Raw genomic sequence first — 13460 nt, 5'->3', positions numbered from 1 at the left:
CGTCGTGAAAGCAGCGTCCCTCCAAAGGGTCAGACATGACTCGGTGCTTGCACAGGGACCTTTCACTGTGCAAAGCACCGAGTCATGTCACATAAATTCTACACTGGTTTCTTCCACCCACTCAGAGACTGTTCTGTTATAGCTACTGTTCTAGAACTACAATAAAGATTTCATTTCTAGCCGTGTTTGTCCAAGTCTCTGGGGCTTTATAGCCTAATTTGTAAAACTGTTGGGGAAGCTTTGGATGACTGACATACAGGAATCTCAGTTTAATGTCAGAATCAGATAGCCCCTTAGGAAGAAAATGTAAATCATACATGGTAGCATTGGTAAGACGGTCAAGTTGTGATGGAAGGATGGGTTGCAGGACAAGCAACAAGGGGAGCCAGAGTAATCTACTCATAGGAACAAATACTGGTAACTCACTGAATGCACTACTCAGATGAGAAATAGGCAAGTTAGATTTGGGAGCCTTCAGGAGAATAATAGAATTAGAGCTAAATTTAACTTTTGTATGTCTGGAGATGAAATACTCATGTTGGAGATAAAAATTGATTATCTTGGATAAGACTTTATCTGGATATTTTCTGTTGTAGGATTCCACAGATGACTTCCATCATTTTAAGAAACCTCAGGCCCACTGGCAGGATGACATAGTGAGATATGTTTGGCATATAAAGTGTTATATAGGTCTGGGATGAGCAATTTGATTAGGTTTGGGGAGCTGGATAATGTAAGAGTGGAGCTTAATCTTTGATATCCAATCAATCATGGAGGATTGGCACTGCTGGATAAACCTGAAGGAGCTATACTTAGCACTTTCCCTAGGGAGAGATCACATGGGCTAGCTCCAGATAAATGTTTCATTCACACCCCACCTTTCTGCCTAAAAGAAGCACAAGGCATAAATAAATCAGAGACAGGATGGGACTTCATATCTTGTTGGCTGGAAGCATTATTCTGGTGAATCAGATGAGGCCTACAAGTTGAAGTTTTCCATCCTTCAAAGAGATGATCTGTAAATCTTGTTGAAGCATGTTTACCCCGACAAGGAAATTGGTAAATGTAGTTTATCAGTGTGACAGTAATTCAATTATTTACATATGATCTTTCACTGAAAATATATTAGAAGCTTTTCAGAAGTACTGTTTACATTCAGTATTCATCACGGAAATCTTTGAATGATGTGCCACATCATGCTGCCCAGGTCTTTGGTCTGTCTTTTGAAAAGCAGAGACCCAGGCTTTATTTGATGCATACATCTGCATTTGTTTGTACATAGCATCTGAATATTAGATTCCATGAATGCAGTGAGGTTATCAAGCTGAAGCTTAAGATTGTAAGGTATACCAAATGAATGTTGTTAAATGATGATTGCTTAAAATTCTAAGACAGAGAACATAGTAATTGTAGTTTATTATTTTTGTTGTGGATTGTGCATGAGCTACTGAGTTCTGTAGAGTTCCTCAGACATAATTAATTCCATTATTTTATAATTGATTAATTGATTGTTACACTTTTAGACCATCCATCATGTATCAGAATGGTATATACAGACCATCTTCCCTTAAGGTGTCAGAGCAGAGAGATACAGATGTTACATTATATCATGTCCACATGTATGGGGTGGTGGGTACATAACTTCTACCCATCCTCTTGGGTTCAGGGGATTTCTCTATGTTTACACAGTGTATATTCTGTGTGGTGTTTTGAGTTACAATGACCACCAGGAAGCACCATATGACCAATTTTCTCCTACTTGGCTCATCAGATGTGGGTAATCAGATGATATTCCATGGGGTTCAAACCCTCTTTCTCTGATGGGTTCCAGTAGGACAAAATTAGTTATGTGGTGCTTCCCAGTGGTCACTGTAACTGAGATCATACATAACTGAATGCACATGGCAGTGTCCAAAAGTATATTCTTATGTTTTTGCATAAAAATCAGCCTATTTATTTTATATTGTAGATCTATATTCAGAGAGTATATAGTAGCCATGCTGAAAGTTGTAGACTTTGTAGCTCATCACAGCTCATACTTATAATCATGAAGTTGTGCTAAATTGCATAACTTTGTCTACCTGTTGATTTGCATATTGTGTAAAATACAACCACAACCAAAGCAAAACAAAACACAAAGAAACTGAAGAAGCAGTTGTATTCACTTCTTTTTTTTTCTTACCCAGAACTGGGGACACAAAGAAGACATTCTCTGTGTTGCTCAGTGTCCCCCTAATTTCCTTGCAACATCCAGTTATGATGGTGAAATTATTGTTTGGAATATGGTCTCAGGTCATATAGACCATAGATTTTGCATTCCAATGGCCACAGCTGCCTATGTTCATTCTCAGAGTAAGTTCACCAATCACAAAAAAGACTGCAGAGTATAATTCTCACATTATTATGAATAATTATTTATGAATCATTGCATGTGGAATTGCACATAAGTGGAAAATGAGGGGTAAGTTCAAAACTGAAGCCAACCCATGTTGACTAGCCTTGGGATAGTTAAAACAACTCAATTTTTACCACACTAGGAAGAGGTTCAGCCAGCCCAATAATTTTATTGGTGTTATTTTAACATATATGTCACCTCCCAATTTCCAGATGGGTGGGCAGGAAATGATCTTCCATTTGGCATAAAGCCTAAAACTCTTCAGTGTAAGTATCCCAGTCATTTGTTCAACACAGCTCTTCTGACTGATATTAGAAGCAGATTTCTGCTGGAATTTGGTTTACAGTTCACTTCTTTGAAATAAGAACTTGAAAATAAGATCTTTACAGTATTGTCATTCAGATGCTGTTTCAGCTGTTGTGGCACAATCTTTGGGTATGGCTAACACCATAAGATATAATTTAAGAAGGATAATAGTCACATTCACAAGCATTCGGCAGCACATATACTAAAATTGGAATTCACAAGCAAAGAATAAAATAGCAGGCAATAAATCTAGGGGTGGGGGAGGCTAAAACTTAGCAGATTAAAGTGATGAACTTCTCTAAAAAGTTTGATCCAAAGAAAGTCTCCCCCTTTATACAATTCAGATAAAATTAAATCTAAGTATATTTATACCAGATACAGTATATACATTTACAATTTTAGTCTTAAAAAGTATATCACATTCTCAGAGCAGAGGGCCTGTTATTTACTTATGGAAAAAGAGGTTGGGGATTTTGTGATAGAAATTAAATTTTAACTTTGAAGATGTTAATGATAGGTATTTGACTGCATTCACATATTGTGCCAAGCCTTGCTTAGTTTAACTATGGTTTAATCAGCAAACTACAAATGTCTGGATGCAAAGTCAAGTCAAACAAATTGCATAATGACATATTAGGATAAATGCAGTTGGGCTATGCCTTTTCTACAGTGTACTGAAAATTTCAATTATATTTCCCTGCAGTGAATTATATTTTTTCCTTCCCTACCAGCTGATGTGACACGGATAATCTTTCTAAAGACTCGTGCTGTGAAATTTGATTCAACTACAGCATCTCTGGTTTCCAATGGGACACAAGGTAGGATTAATGAAGTATGGATGATGTAAATAATTAAAAAAACAGCCATGATGATCACTGAATTAATTGATGACACCAATATGAAGATCATTTCTATTTCAATTAATTTGTACTTATGCTTTTGCAGACTAGATAAGGAAATGATACTTCGGTGTCAGGAACCTTGTTTCCAGTTATTGCAGCTAACAGAGTTGTCAGTCATGCTAAAAACATGAGGGAAAAATGAAGTGATGAGATTAGAAGTTGTAAAGTGGGACCTGGCAATCTTTAGCTTTATTTAGTCAAATCCACACTCACTGTGGTTATGTAGATCTGCCTTCAGGTCATTCAGTTTTGGTTACACGTATGCTTGTTTAAATGCTACCAAATATTTCATTTTTATTATACTTTGGAGTCCTTGGTGCTCTCAGAGCCTTGTTGTTTTCTTGCAGATGTTTCATTGCCAGACTAGGCAACATCTTCAGTGCAAAGAGGAAGTGGGCCTTGCTCTCTGTTTATATACTGTGATTTGTCCAGCTTGTGTTGGTGGGGGTGTTGTTCTCTTCTTGGGAGTTCCTTGATTGGGCTATTGTTTGCTGCTTGGTTGATTGCCTGAGTTAATAGTTCCTTGATTAAGGTATAATGTACTGTTTGATTGTTCATCTGGTGTTAATCCTAGTGCTAATCTTTGCATATCTGGGTGTTGATTGCTGGTGAGGAGGTGTTCTGGTCTTTTCGCTTTTCTATTGTCTCTTTTGAATGGTATGTAAATGTTGTTTACCTCTGTGTGTCTGTTGATGGCTGTGTTGTCTGAGTGCCAAGCTTCCAGGAAATCCCTAGCGTTTTTGGATTTAGCTTGCTCTAGGATACTCAGTTTCCCAGTTAAAACTATGGTTGAGTCTGTCCATGTGTTGTGAGATTAAGGAGTTTTCACTGTGTCTTCTGACTGCTAGATGGTGTTCGTGGATGCGCTCTGCTAGTCTTCTGCCTGTCTGTCCTACATAGTGGCTGTATGTTGTAGATAACTCTTACACTGTATGTTGTAGGTAACTCCTGTTTTTTCTTCTTGGGCTACTGGGTCTTCTGGGTTACTTAAGATGTTTTGCAATGGTGTTCCCCGTAGTAACATGTAGTAACGAGAGCTGGACCATAAGGAAGGCTGAGAGAAGGAAGATCGATGCTTTTGAACTGTGGTGTTGGAGGAAAATTCTGAGAGTGCCTTGGACTGCAAGAAGAGCAAACCAGTCCATACTCCAGGAAATAAAGCCAGACTGCTCACTTGAGGGAATGATATTAAAGGCAAAACTGAAATACTTTGGCCACATAATGAGAAGACAGGACACCCTGGAGAAGATGCTGATGCTAGGGAGAGTGGAGGGCAAAAGGAAGAGGGGCTGACCAAGGGCAAGGTGGATGGATGATATTCTAGAGGCGACGGACTCGTCCCTGGGGGAGCTGGGGGTGTTGACGACCGACAGGAAGCTCTGGCGTGGGCTGGTCCATGAAGTCACGAAGAGTCTGAAGCGACTAAACGAATAAACAACAAACAAGATGTTTTGAAGGGTTTGGTTGGTTTGTGAGCCACAGTGATGCCATGTAGTTGTAATAGTCTGTTGGTAGTTTCTGAGATGTTTCTGATGAATGGCAGTGTTATCCTTGTCATAGCTTGTCTTGGTTGTGTTGTAGTGGGTTGGGTGGTCAGGCAAGTTTTCATAAAATTGAGGGGGTATACATTTTGCTCGAAGATGCTGTATAGATGATCTGTTTCCTTTTTCTGGGTTGCTGCAGTGTGTTAGTGCTCGTCTGAATAATGTTCTTACACAGCTCTTCTTGTGGGAGGTTGGGTTGTTGCTTTGGTAATGGAGCACTTGGTCAGTATGGGTAGCTTTCCGGTAGACTTGTGTTTCTAGCTGGCCATCATTTCCTCATTGTTATACTTTTTTTCCAGGCTATCTGGGAAATATTATACATACATACATACATATATATAATTTATATTATATAGTATTTATATAATATTTTATATTTCTATTATATGATACTATTACACTTTTTTCCCAGGTTATCTGCATTTCTGGAGCCTGTTTTCGGAGGATCCACTGATAGCGAGTTTTCAACCAGTAAGTTTAATAGGTAAAATTAATGGCTGTAAGAGTTAGGAAAAAGAGCCAGTTTGGTGTAGTGATTAAAAGCACCAGGCTAGAAACTGAAATATCCTGAGTTCTAATCCCACCTTAGGCACAAAGCCAGCTGGGTGACCTTGGGCCAGTCGCTCTCTCTCACCCAAGGAAGGGGGCAATGGCAAACCACTTCCGAAATCATGCCAAGAAAACTGCAGGGACTTCTCCAGGCAGTTGCCAGGAGTCAACACTGACTTGAAGGCAATAATGACAATGATAATAAATGCTACCCAGTTCTTCAGCATGAATACTGGTAAAATCTGGAATATATCAAAAACTTACCTTCTCTAATTTGCAATCCTCTGTTTCACTGATTGCAGCTTGAGACCAACATCATATTAAGTACGAATGCTTTACACTGCATTCTGTTAAACTATTATGAATGCAAGATTTATTGCCAGCTTGTGGGGTAAACCAGAGATGGCCAACTGGAAGACTACAAACTGGATGCTGCTGGGGTGGCTTAAGGAATTCAGTCTCTCTAAAATTTAATGTGACCAGACGATAGTTGATCTGCAGTTCCTGGACTAACATGAAAATCAGAATCTCATTATTCTTTGGAATTTATACCTCTCCTTATATTGTATAGTGATGCAGTTTTCAAAATAGTGTGTAAACAATATTTTACAGTGAATCACTGTATACTCCAGTCTAGGGGAAAATCCCTGATCAGCAGCATGGCTGTGACTGCAGATGATTCATATATATATGCAGCTGATGAAGATGGTTTTGTATATATCTATGACATCCAAACTTATGCCCTTCAGGATCCAAAAGAAGAAACACCAAAATGTATGTGCATGGGTACATTACAGCTTTGTATCTAGAACAGGATGGACTAATATTGAAAAATAAATACCGAGTGCATTATTTTAAAACAGTGAATTGGCCCAGACACCACTCCCACAGGGGAGTTCCTACACTGTATGGCTTAGTATTTGAAACAGTCAATGCTCTTCATTCAGGCTGGTGAAATAATCACTTAAAATATAATATCGAGAGCTATTTTGGTTATTTTTCAACACACAATACTCCCATTTATTGTTTTCAATGGACAAGAAACAACAGAGAAAATATTAAGTTTATAAAGGCTAGAAGAGGCAAGTTTGGTTGGGATGTGAAGTGACCATTCTGCCCCGCAGCCTCTCTTTAAAGACTGGGGCCAAATTTCCATAGCCCCCATATTACTCAGGCTCTGCGTACCACCCTCCTATAATCATTATTCAACTCGCTTGTTTCATATAGGGCATACTGTGTGTTGCTCACGTCATGCTTTGTGTAAATTATGGATGTTCACATCGCAAAGACACTTAGTCGTTTTTATTTTAGAAGATAGAAAGAAGACAATCCTATCTGTGTTTTGGAGGGATCTGAACTTGGAACCTCCCTGGAGGCTAAAACACAGGAGAAGAGAGACTGTTTATTTTCTTTCAGACCTTGTTATGAAATTATTTTTATGTCAGCCCCAAGCCTGAAGTAAACTCTGTATGGTGTGTGTTTAGGGGGGCAGGGGGAAATGAGTATCATATAGACTGGAAGAATGTTGGAGCCCACAAGGTTTCCATTGATCTTTTTTCTCTCTTCTGGATGCTAGAGAGGTATAGACTATGGAAGTTTTAGCAGGAGCAGAGAGAGGTGTTCCAACATCGCATTTCCCCCTTTAACCTCAGAGGTCTCACTTCAATCCTGGATGGGGGAAATCTAATTCTGAGACATCCTCAGAGGCTACAGTCCTATGGCCTTATGTATTTTATGTTTAGGCATAAACATATCCTATAGTATTTTTCTGTATTAGTCTAACTCTGAATGGTCCATGCATAAACTGAGACTTTTCTTTTTCATTGCTTCAGATGTGAACCACTGGCGAGCACATTTAGGTCTGGTTCTAACGTAAGTATGGTCTTAACCATAACAAAAGAATAATTTGTGCTTATATAATAGGTCTGATTATCTTCTTTCAATCCACAGGTTAGAAGTTATAGATGAAGATAATATCCTATTGTCCTGTTCTATTGATTGTACAGTTCGTTTGTGGAGCCTGAATGGAGAATACATTGGTAAATCAATACATTCGTAAAACTTGAGGATAACGAGACACCTTCAATGCTAGTAACATTTACTGTAGCAGAAGGGAAATCGGATAGTTGCAGTAACAGAGTTGACTCAAACATACCTAACTAGGGCCTCCATTTATCAGTCAATGAATTTCCATAGCAGTGACAATGGAACACCATGACACAATTTTACTGCCTGACTTGTGGCACTTCAAATCATTATTGTGTTTTATCAGATCAATGAGGTAGATTCACAATAGAAGATAAAACATGATTTAGTATAATTTAACGTAAGTTGTAGTAGAGGTTTTTTCCCGCATCAGAATAGCCCTGCTTCTTCTTTTGAATGTGCACACAAAAGTTTGCACGTTTTATCATTCTCCCTTAGTCCCTTTGTATGATCTCTAGGAGGGAGAGAGGAAGGAAAAAAGAAAGAGAGAAAAAGCTAAAGCATATAGTAATAAGGATTTGGAAACTATTTTCTTGCAACTCCGTGTGGGGGAGGATTTGGGTGGTGATAAAAATATGATAAATAAATAAACTTAGTGTGATGAATTATTTGATTTTGAGCCCACTGAAATGCCTGTTGTTTTCTATATATTTTTATCAATAGATTTAGTATAGTGGGCTTGATCCAGACTAATTTACTTGTACTGACATGTGATTGCTCACAATGAAACAAGCTAATTAGCTGAGTCTCAGGTCCTATTAATGTCAATGAGAACTGCATGCAATTAGCCTTGAATTTTTGCTCTGTGAAAAAAATCCTTCTGCAAGAAAAACTTTCTTCCTTAGAACATAATTCTTTCTATTAAAGATAAAACCTTGTTTAGAGCTACCAGATCTGGGCTGCAACATTCTGGCCATTAATGGCAGTAAAATGTTACAGTTCTGTGTATCTTTTTTGCTGCCTTCTAATGGTTATCTGGATTTTGGCAGTCCAGCTATGGTAGCTCTAACATTATTCAATTTAATGTTAACCCATTTGTAATACCTTCCGTGCATATTTTCACTGTAATCTTATACATGCTTTGTCAGTCTTAAATCCCACTGAGTTGTAAGGTGTGCTGCCATGTGGGTAGCCCTACATGAATCCCTAAAGCACTATTACTCAAACTCTAATAGGCTCCAGTTTAAAAGAAAAATCTATGTATATTCTACAGTACGTGCACTGATGATGTTACCAAGTTGGTTAATGAAACGTCTGCAAGCAAACAGCAACGCCCACAGAGCACCAGGGACTCCATGGTTCAACCCTGAGTTAGAGATATTCTCTTCTACTGGATTCTATGTATGGAAGTTTGCACATGTTAATTATAGCAGCACTTCAGTGGCCTCACAGCAATAATAGTTATGCACATACTGAATATAATTGGGAGCATCCAATCTACACCTAAGTTTGACTGGGTTCACATATCTTTTGTCATTGTTTAATCATGGCTTATTGACTAAACAGCAAATAGCTAGGTTTGCATATTACAAACAATGGTTAGGTTCACAAAACACATTAAGTCAAAATCATACAAACCACAAATTGGCTTTGTGAACACAATCATTTCCATAATTAGAACAAGCCAATGAAAATCAATGGGAATTAGTGTTATTGTTTTTAAAGCCTCTAAAGTAGAGCATATTATTAAGAATGGTCTTGTAATCTAAGCTTTCTTCTCTGTGTGCATAATGAAAGAGTGGGCTATCAGAGATGCATTGTATTTCAGCAGTATTTCCAGCCCTCTTTTTTGTATTTGAGCAGTATGTTTGTTCTTCTTCAAAGCTATTTCTGCAGAATGCTCGTCCTTCAACAAGCCTGTCTGGGAATTTCTGTCACTGCTTGGCATTCTCCAGGAATGCAAATGTACACTCTTGAGCTTAACGGCAGAACTAAAACTAAGATTAAGTTTTTGTAGATGGGAAAGAAGCTTTTATAATGACAAAGATCGCTTACTGCAGAATCTAGGAATCTAGCCATATTTGTATGTCAGCTCCAGGGTTTTTTATCCTGCATCTCTTTCTCCCACTTCCCAATGAGATAATTAACTTTTTTTTTGGTCCCTTTCTCAGCACTGAATTCTGAAGGCACCTACCTTACGTTTTAGTAAGTCTTGTTTGGTCTCAATTCTTCATATTTGCTAGTTTCAGCATTACAGTTTCCTTCTTCCCCTTCATAGGAACCTTTGGCCAGGAAGAACCTTGGGAAATTTTTAACCCAGCCTCCTGGAAGCATCCCATGGTCCCTTATGAAATTTTGATAGATCCACAGAGTATGCCCATACATCCTATGCTGGAAGACAATTCCTCTGACATGCAGATCATCAGTCAAGTTGAGAATCAAAATGTTTCTACTTCTAAGGTTTTATTATGTTAACTACAAGCCTATTCAGACTGTGCTATGGTGCAGCTTGCTGGAGAAGTTTAAACTATACTGGGGTGGAGTACAATAACTTCAGTTGTGGGATTCAGTGTGGGCAGGCTTCCTATCACAGAGTAACCAGATCAGTTTGTGATTTACTTGGTTCTCAAATTTAATCCTTTGTATCCTTCCTAACACTTAGCAAAGTCATAGGTTGTAAATCTTGCTTGAAAACCAATAATAGCACTCACAGGTATACACAACCTGAACCATCTGTATTCAAGAGATGCTAAATGTAACCTTACAGCAGCATATGAGAAATAATACATAAATTCTGCTTTGAGGGTAAGAAACCAATCCTGAGAATAAGGTAACATGTGTATCCTGCTGAAACAACTACCTGTTAAAGATTCTTGCAACAACTATGCATGTAAATAGAACCTAGGGATCAGTATAACTACATAGCATACATTAGAACATCAGAATGTTTTTTGTTCTTGTATTAGTCTTCTGCCATCTGACATCAAGAATTCGCTCAACAGCTTCTCAGACTTCTATACAGGTTATGAAAGCAGCAATTCTGATTGCTGTGGCTATGCTAACAACAGCTGTCTTTATACTTTCATCAGAAGGCTACCTGTAATCCACATTCCTCACAAATTACTGTTACTGATGAGGATATTGAAGAAGAAATTAACAAGAGGCTTTACTCACAAGCTTCAAGCAGGCGGTAAGAAGCAGCTGAGGTTGACAAATGAATGGATGCATTTTCAGAAAGTGTTGTTTTTCTACCAGCAATTTCCTTTTTTTTAGGATGAAGTATGAGAGATCCAAGCTTTCAGACAGATCGATGAAACACAGGGGACCAAGCGTTTATCATGCCATCAACTATTACGAAATTGACAATTTCCCAGGAAACTGTGAGAAACCTGACGTGTCTGTTCTTGGTGTAGACATATTCAGTACTAATTATCAAAGAGCAGCAGAGCAGTAATATACTAAAACACATCAGTGACCTTTTAATCTCGTAACTGACATGTACTTAATGAACGGAGAATTTCCCCCCGCTAAACCTAATAATTGGTACTATTTTGCAGACTTGGTTCACACATTATGCTAAGCCATGGTTTGCTTAATCATCTTTTACTGAATGAGGCACACTTAATGAAAGATAACCAAGTTTTTCCAATCCACTACTACAGGTTGTTACATACTAGGCTAGAGTGCAGTTGGCTCATTTGTGCTTCTGTGTCATACAAGCACAGCTGCAGAGACTAAATCTGAACAACTTTTATGTGTGAATACGTGGCTGCAAGGCACGAGAGCATGCAGCAGCCTGCACGCTTACTTGCTCTCATTGCTGGGAGCATTGAGAAGGCATTCTCAACACATAGTGAGAATGCCAAAATGTCTTTCTTTGTGGGGTAGGATTTTTAAAAGCTGTATTAAGTCTGTTCCAAGTCTACACTGTGGCATTTGGGTTGCTTATCTCAAAATGATGGCAAACTGAAATTGAGCAGTGGGGTCAGCAAAATAAAATTTTAGGGGAATGCATATAATCCAGAGACCAAGCTGCCCACTGACTACAAATCATGGCTTACAGACAATACTTATTAGATTATCAGAAACCAAAATAAGACAAACCATATTATGGTTGAGCTGGCAGTGTGAACCCATAGGTGCCCATTCTCTCTACAAATTATTTTGAACTGCGGGAGTGAATAACCATGACTTTCCAGATGCTGTGGGACTCAAGAATTCTTGTCAACCTCAGCAGGATGGTAATTGTTAGGAATGGTGGAAGTTGTAGTCCAGTATCATCTGCTGTTTCTTTAATATTACATGACCACTTGGATCCAGGAGATTGCCAATGCCTCTTTATGGGAGACTGAGCTGCCAGCAGCCTTGAAGGAAGCTGTGGTGTGCTTCCTTCTGACTAAGCTATCTTTGGATCCAGGGATTTTAAATAACTACCATCCTGTCTATACACCCCTTTTGGCAGGGGGAGATTGTTAAGATGGTAGTGGCTGACAGCTTTGCAGCATCTTAGACAATGCAGATTATCTGGACCCTTTTCGATCACAGTTCAGGCCTGGGCATGGAACAGAGATAGCATTGGTTGTCCCTAGGATAACCTGTGTTAGGAACTGGATGGGGGGAGTGCATCTCTCCTGGCTCTGTTGGACCTCTTGGTGATTTTTGATACGATTGATCATGGTATCTTCCTGGACTGCCTGTATTGGTTGGGAATTGAGGGCATCGTTTTGCAATGGCTCCATTCCTTGTTCAGCGGGTCATTTCAGACAGTGATGTCGGGAAGGAAAGATCAGCTCAGTGGCCCCCAATATGTGGGGTGCAGGGGTTGATTCCTTCCCCCATTTTTTAAATGTAAGAAATGGCTAGCTGAGGCCATGTCACAGTTCAGGATACCTTAATACTTGTAGGCTGATGATACCCAATTGTACATCACTCTCTCAGGCTGTAAGGGAAATACTGTCAATGTCCTTTCCCAATGTCTAGAGTCTCTAAGGGGATGGGAGAGAACAGGCTGAAGTTGGAAGCTTAATAAATTACAGTTGCTGTTTCTATATCAGGGTTCTCCATTGCCACCATTTCTTGATGGGCAGACACTACTCATGGAAGAACATGTCTGCAATATGGAGGTCCTTCTAGATACACAGGTCCTGCTTGAACAACAGGTAGAAACTGTGGCCAGCGGGATCTATGCCCAGCTTTGGCTGGTGCACCAATTGTAGCTATACACTACCTGGGGTAGGAGGACTTGGCTAAGATAATGCATGTCCCCGTTACCATTTGGATAGACTACCACAATGTGGTTTACATGGGCCTTAAAGACTACTTGGAAACTGCAGCTGGTCCAGAATGCAGCAGCCTGCACGCTTACTTGCTCTCATTGCTGGGAGCATGTAACACTGGTTCTGCAGGCCTTTCATTGGCTACCAATTGGTTTCTAGGTTCAATTTATGGTGCTGGTTTTGACTGATAAAAGCCACTATGTCTTGGCGCCTAGATATCTCCAGTACCACCTACTTCAACCAGCATCAGCCTAAAGTATTGGAACATCCAGGGAGAAATGACATGCCACATTTTTTAGAAGTCTGGGGGGAGGTGTTTGAATCTAGAAAGTGCTGCTTTTCTGTAGTAGCACCAGTGCTTTGGAATTCTATCCTGATGATCAGGCTGACCTCTCCTTGTTGGCTTTCCATAAAATGTTAAAAACTGAATTATTTTGGAGGGCTGTTTGTTAAATTTACACTTAATTCTGTCTTGTTGTTTTTGTTTTTCTTTTCTTTTTATAACACATTTTTTTAACGATCTTGGGCTGGGATCTTATGTGGTTATTGAGATTGGTTTTAA

At 39.1% G+C, this 13460-nt stretch overlaps 1 protein-coding gene across 1 annotated transcript in view; it reads left to right on the top strand.

Annotated features, from left to right (window-relative positions):
• Positions 1–11401, top strand: part of LOC134498374 (WD repeat-containing protein on Y chromosome-like) — a 44421-nt gene extending 33020 nt beyond the window's left edge. Inside the window, exons 19-28 of the mRNA XM_063304449.1 lie at positions 597–656; positions 2187–2352; positions 3433–3519; positions 5560–5618; positions 6329–6470; positions 7529–7568; positions 7647–7735; positions 9901–10082; positions 10712–10812; positions 10896–11401. Of these exons, the coding sequence (XP_063160519.1) occupies positions 597–656; positions 2187–2352; positions 3433–3519; positions 5560–5618; positions 6329–6470; positions 7529–7568; positions 7647–7735; positions 9901–10082; positions 10712–10812; positions 10896–11076 (1107 nt within the window). The 3' untranslated portion in view covers positions 11077–11401. The remainder of the gene's footprint in view (positions 1–596; positions 657–2186; positions 2353–3432; positions 3520–5559; positions 5619–6328; positions 6471–7528; positions 7569–7646; positions 7736–9900; positions 10083–10711; positions 10813–10895) is intronic.
• The last annotated feature ends 2059 nt before the right edge of the window (positions 11402–13460 follow it).

This window comes from Candoia aspera, chromosome 5, assembly GCF_035149785.1.
Source record: "Candoia aspera isolate rCanAsp1 chromosome 5, rCanAsp1.hap2, whole genome shotgun sequence".
NCBI classification, from domain to species: domain Eukaryota; kingdom Metazoa; phylum Chordata; class Lepidosauria; order Squamata; family Boidae; genus Candoia; species Candoia aspera.
Note: the sequence above shows the minus strand (reverse complement) of the source record. Positions and strands in the feature narration are given on the sequence as shown.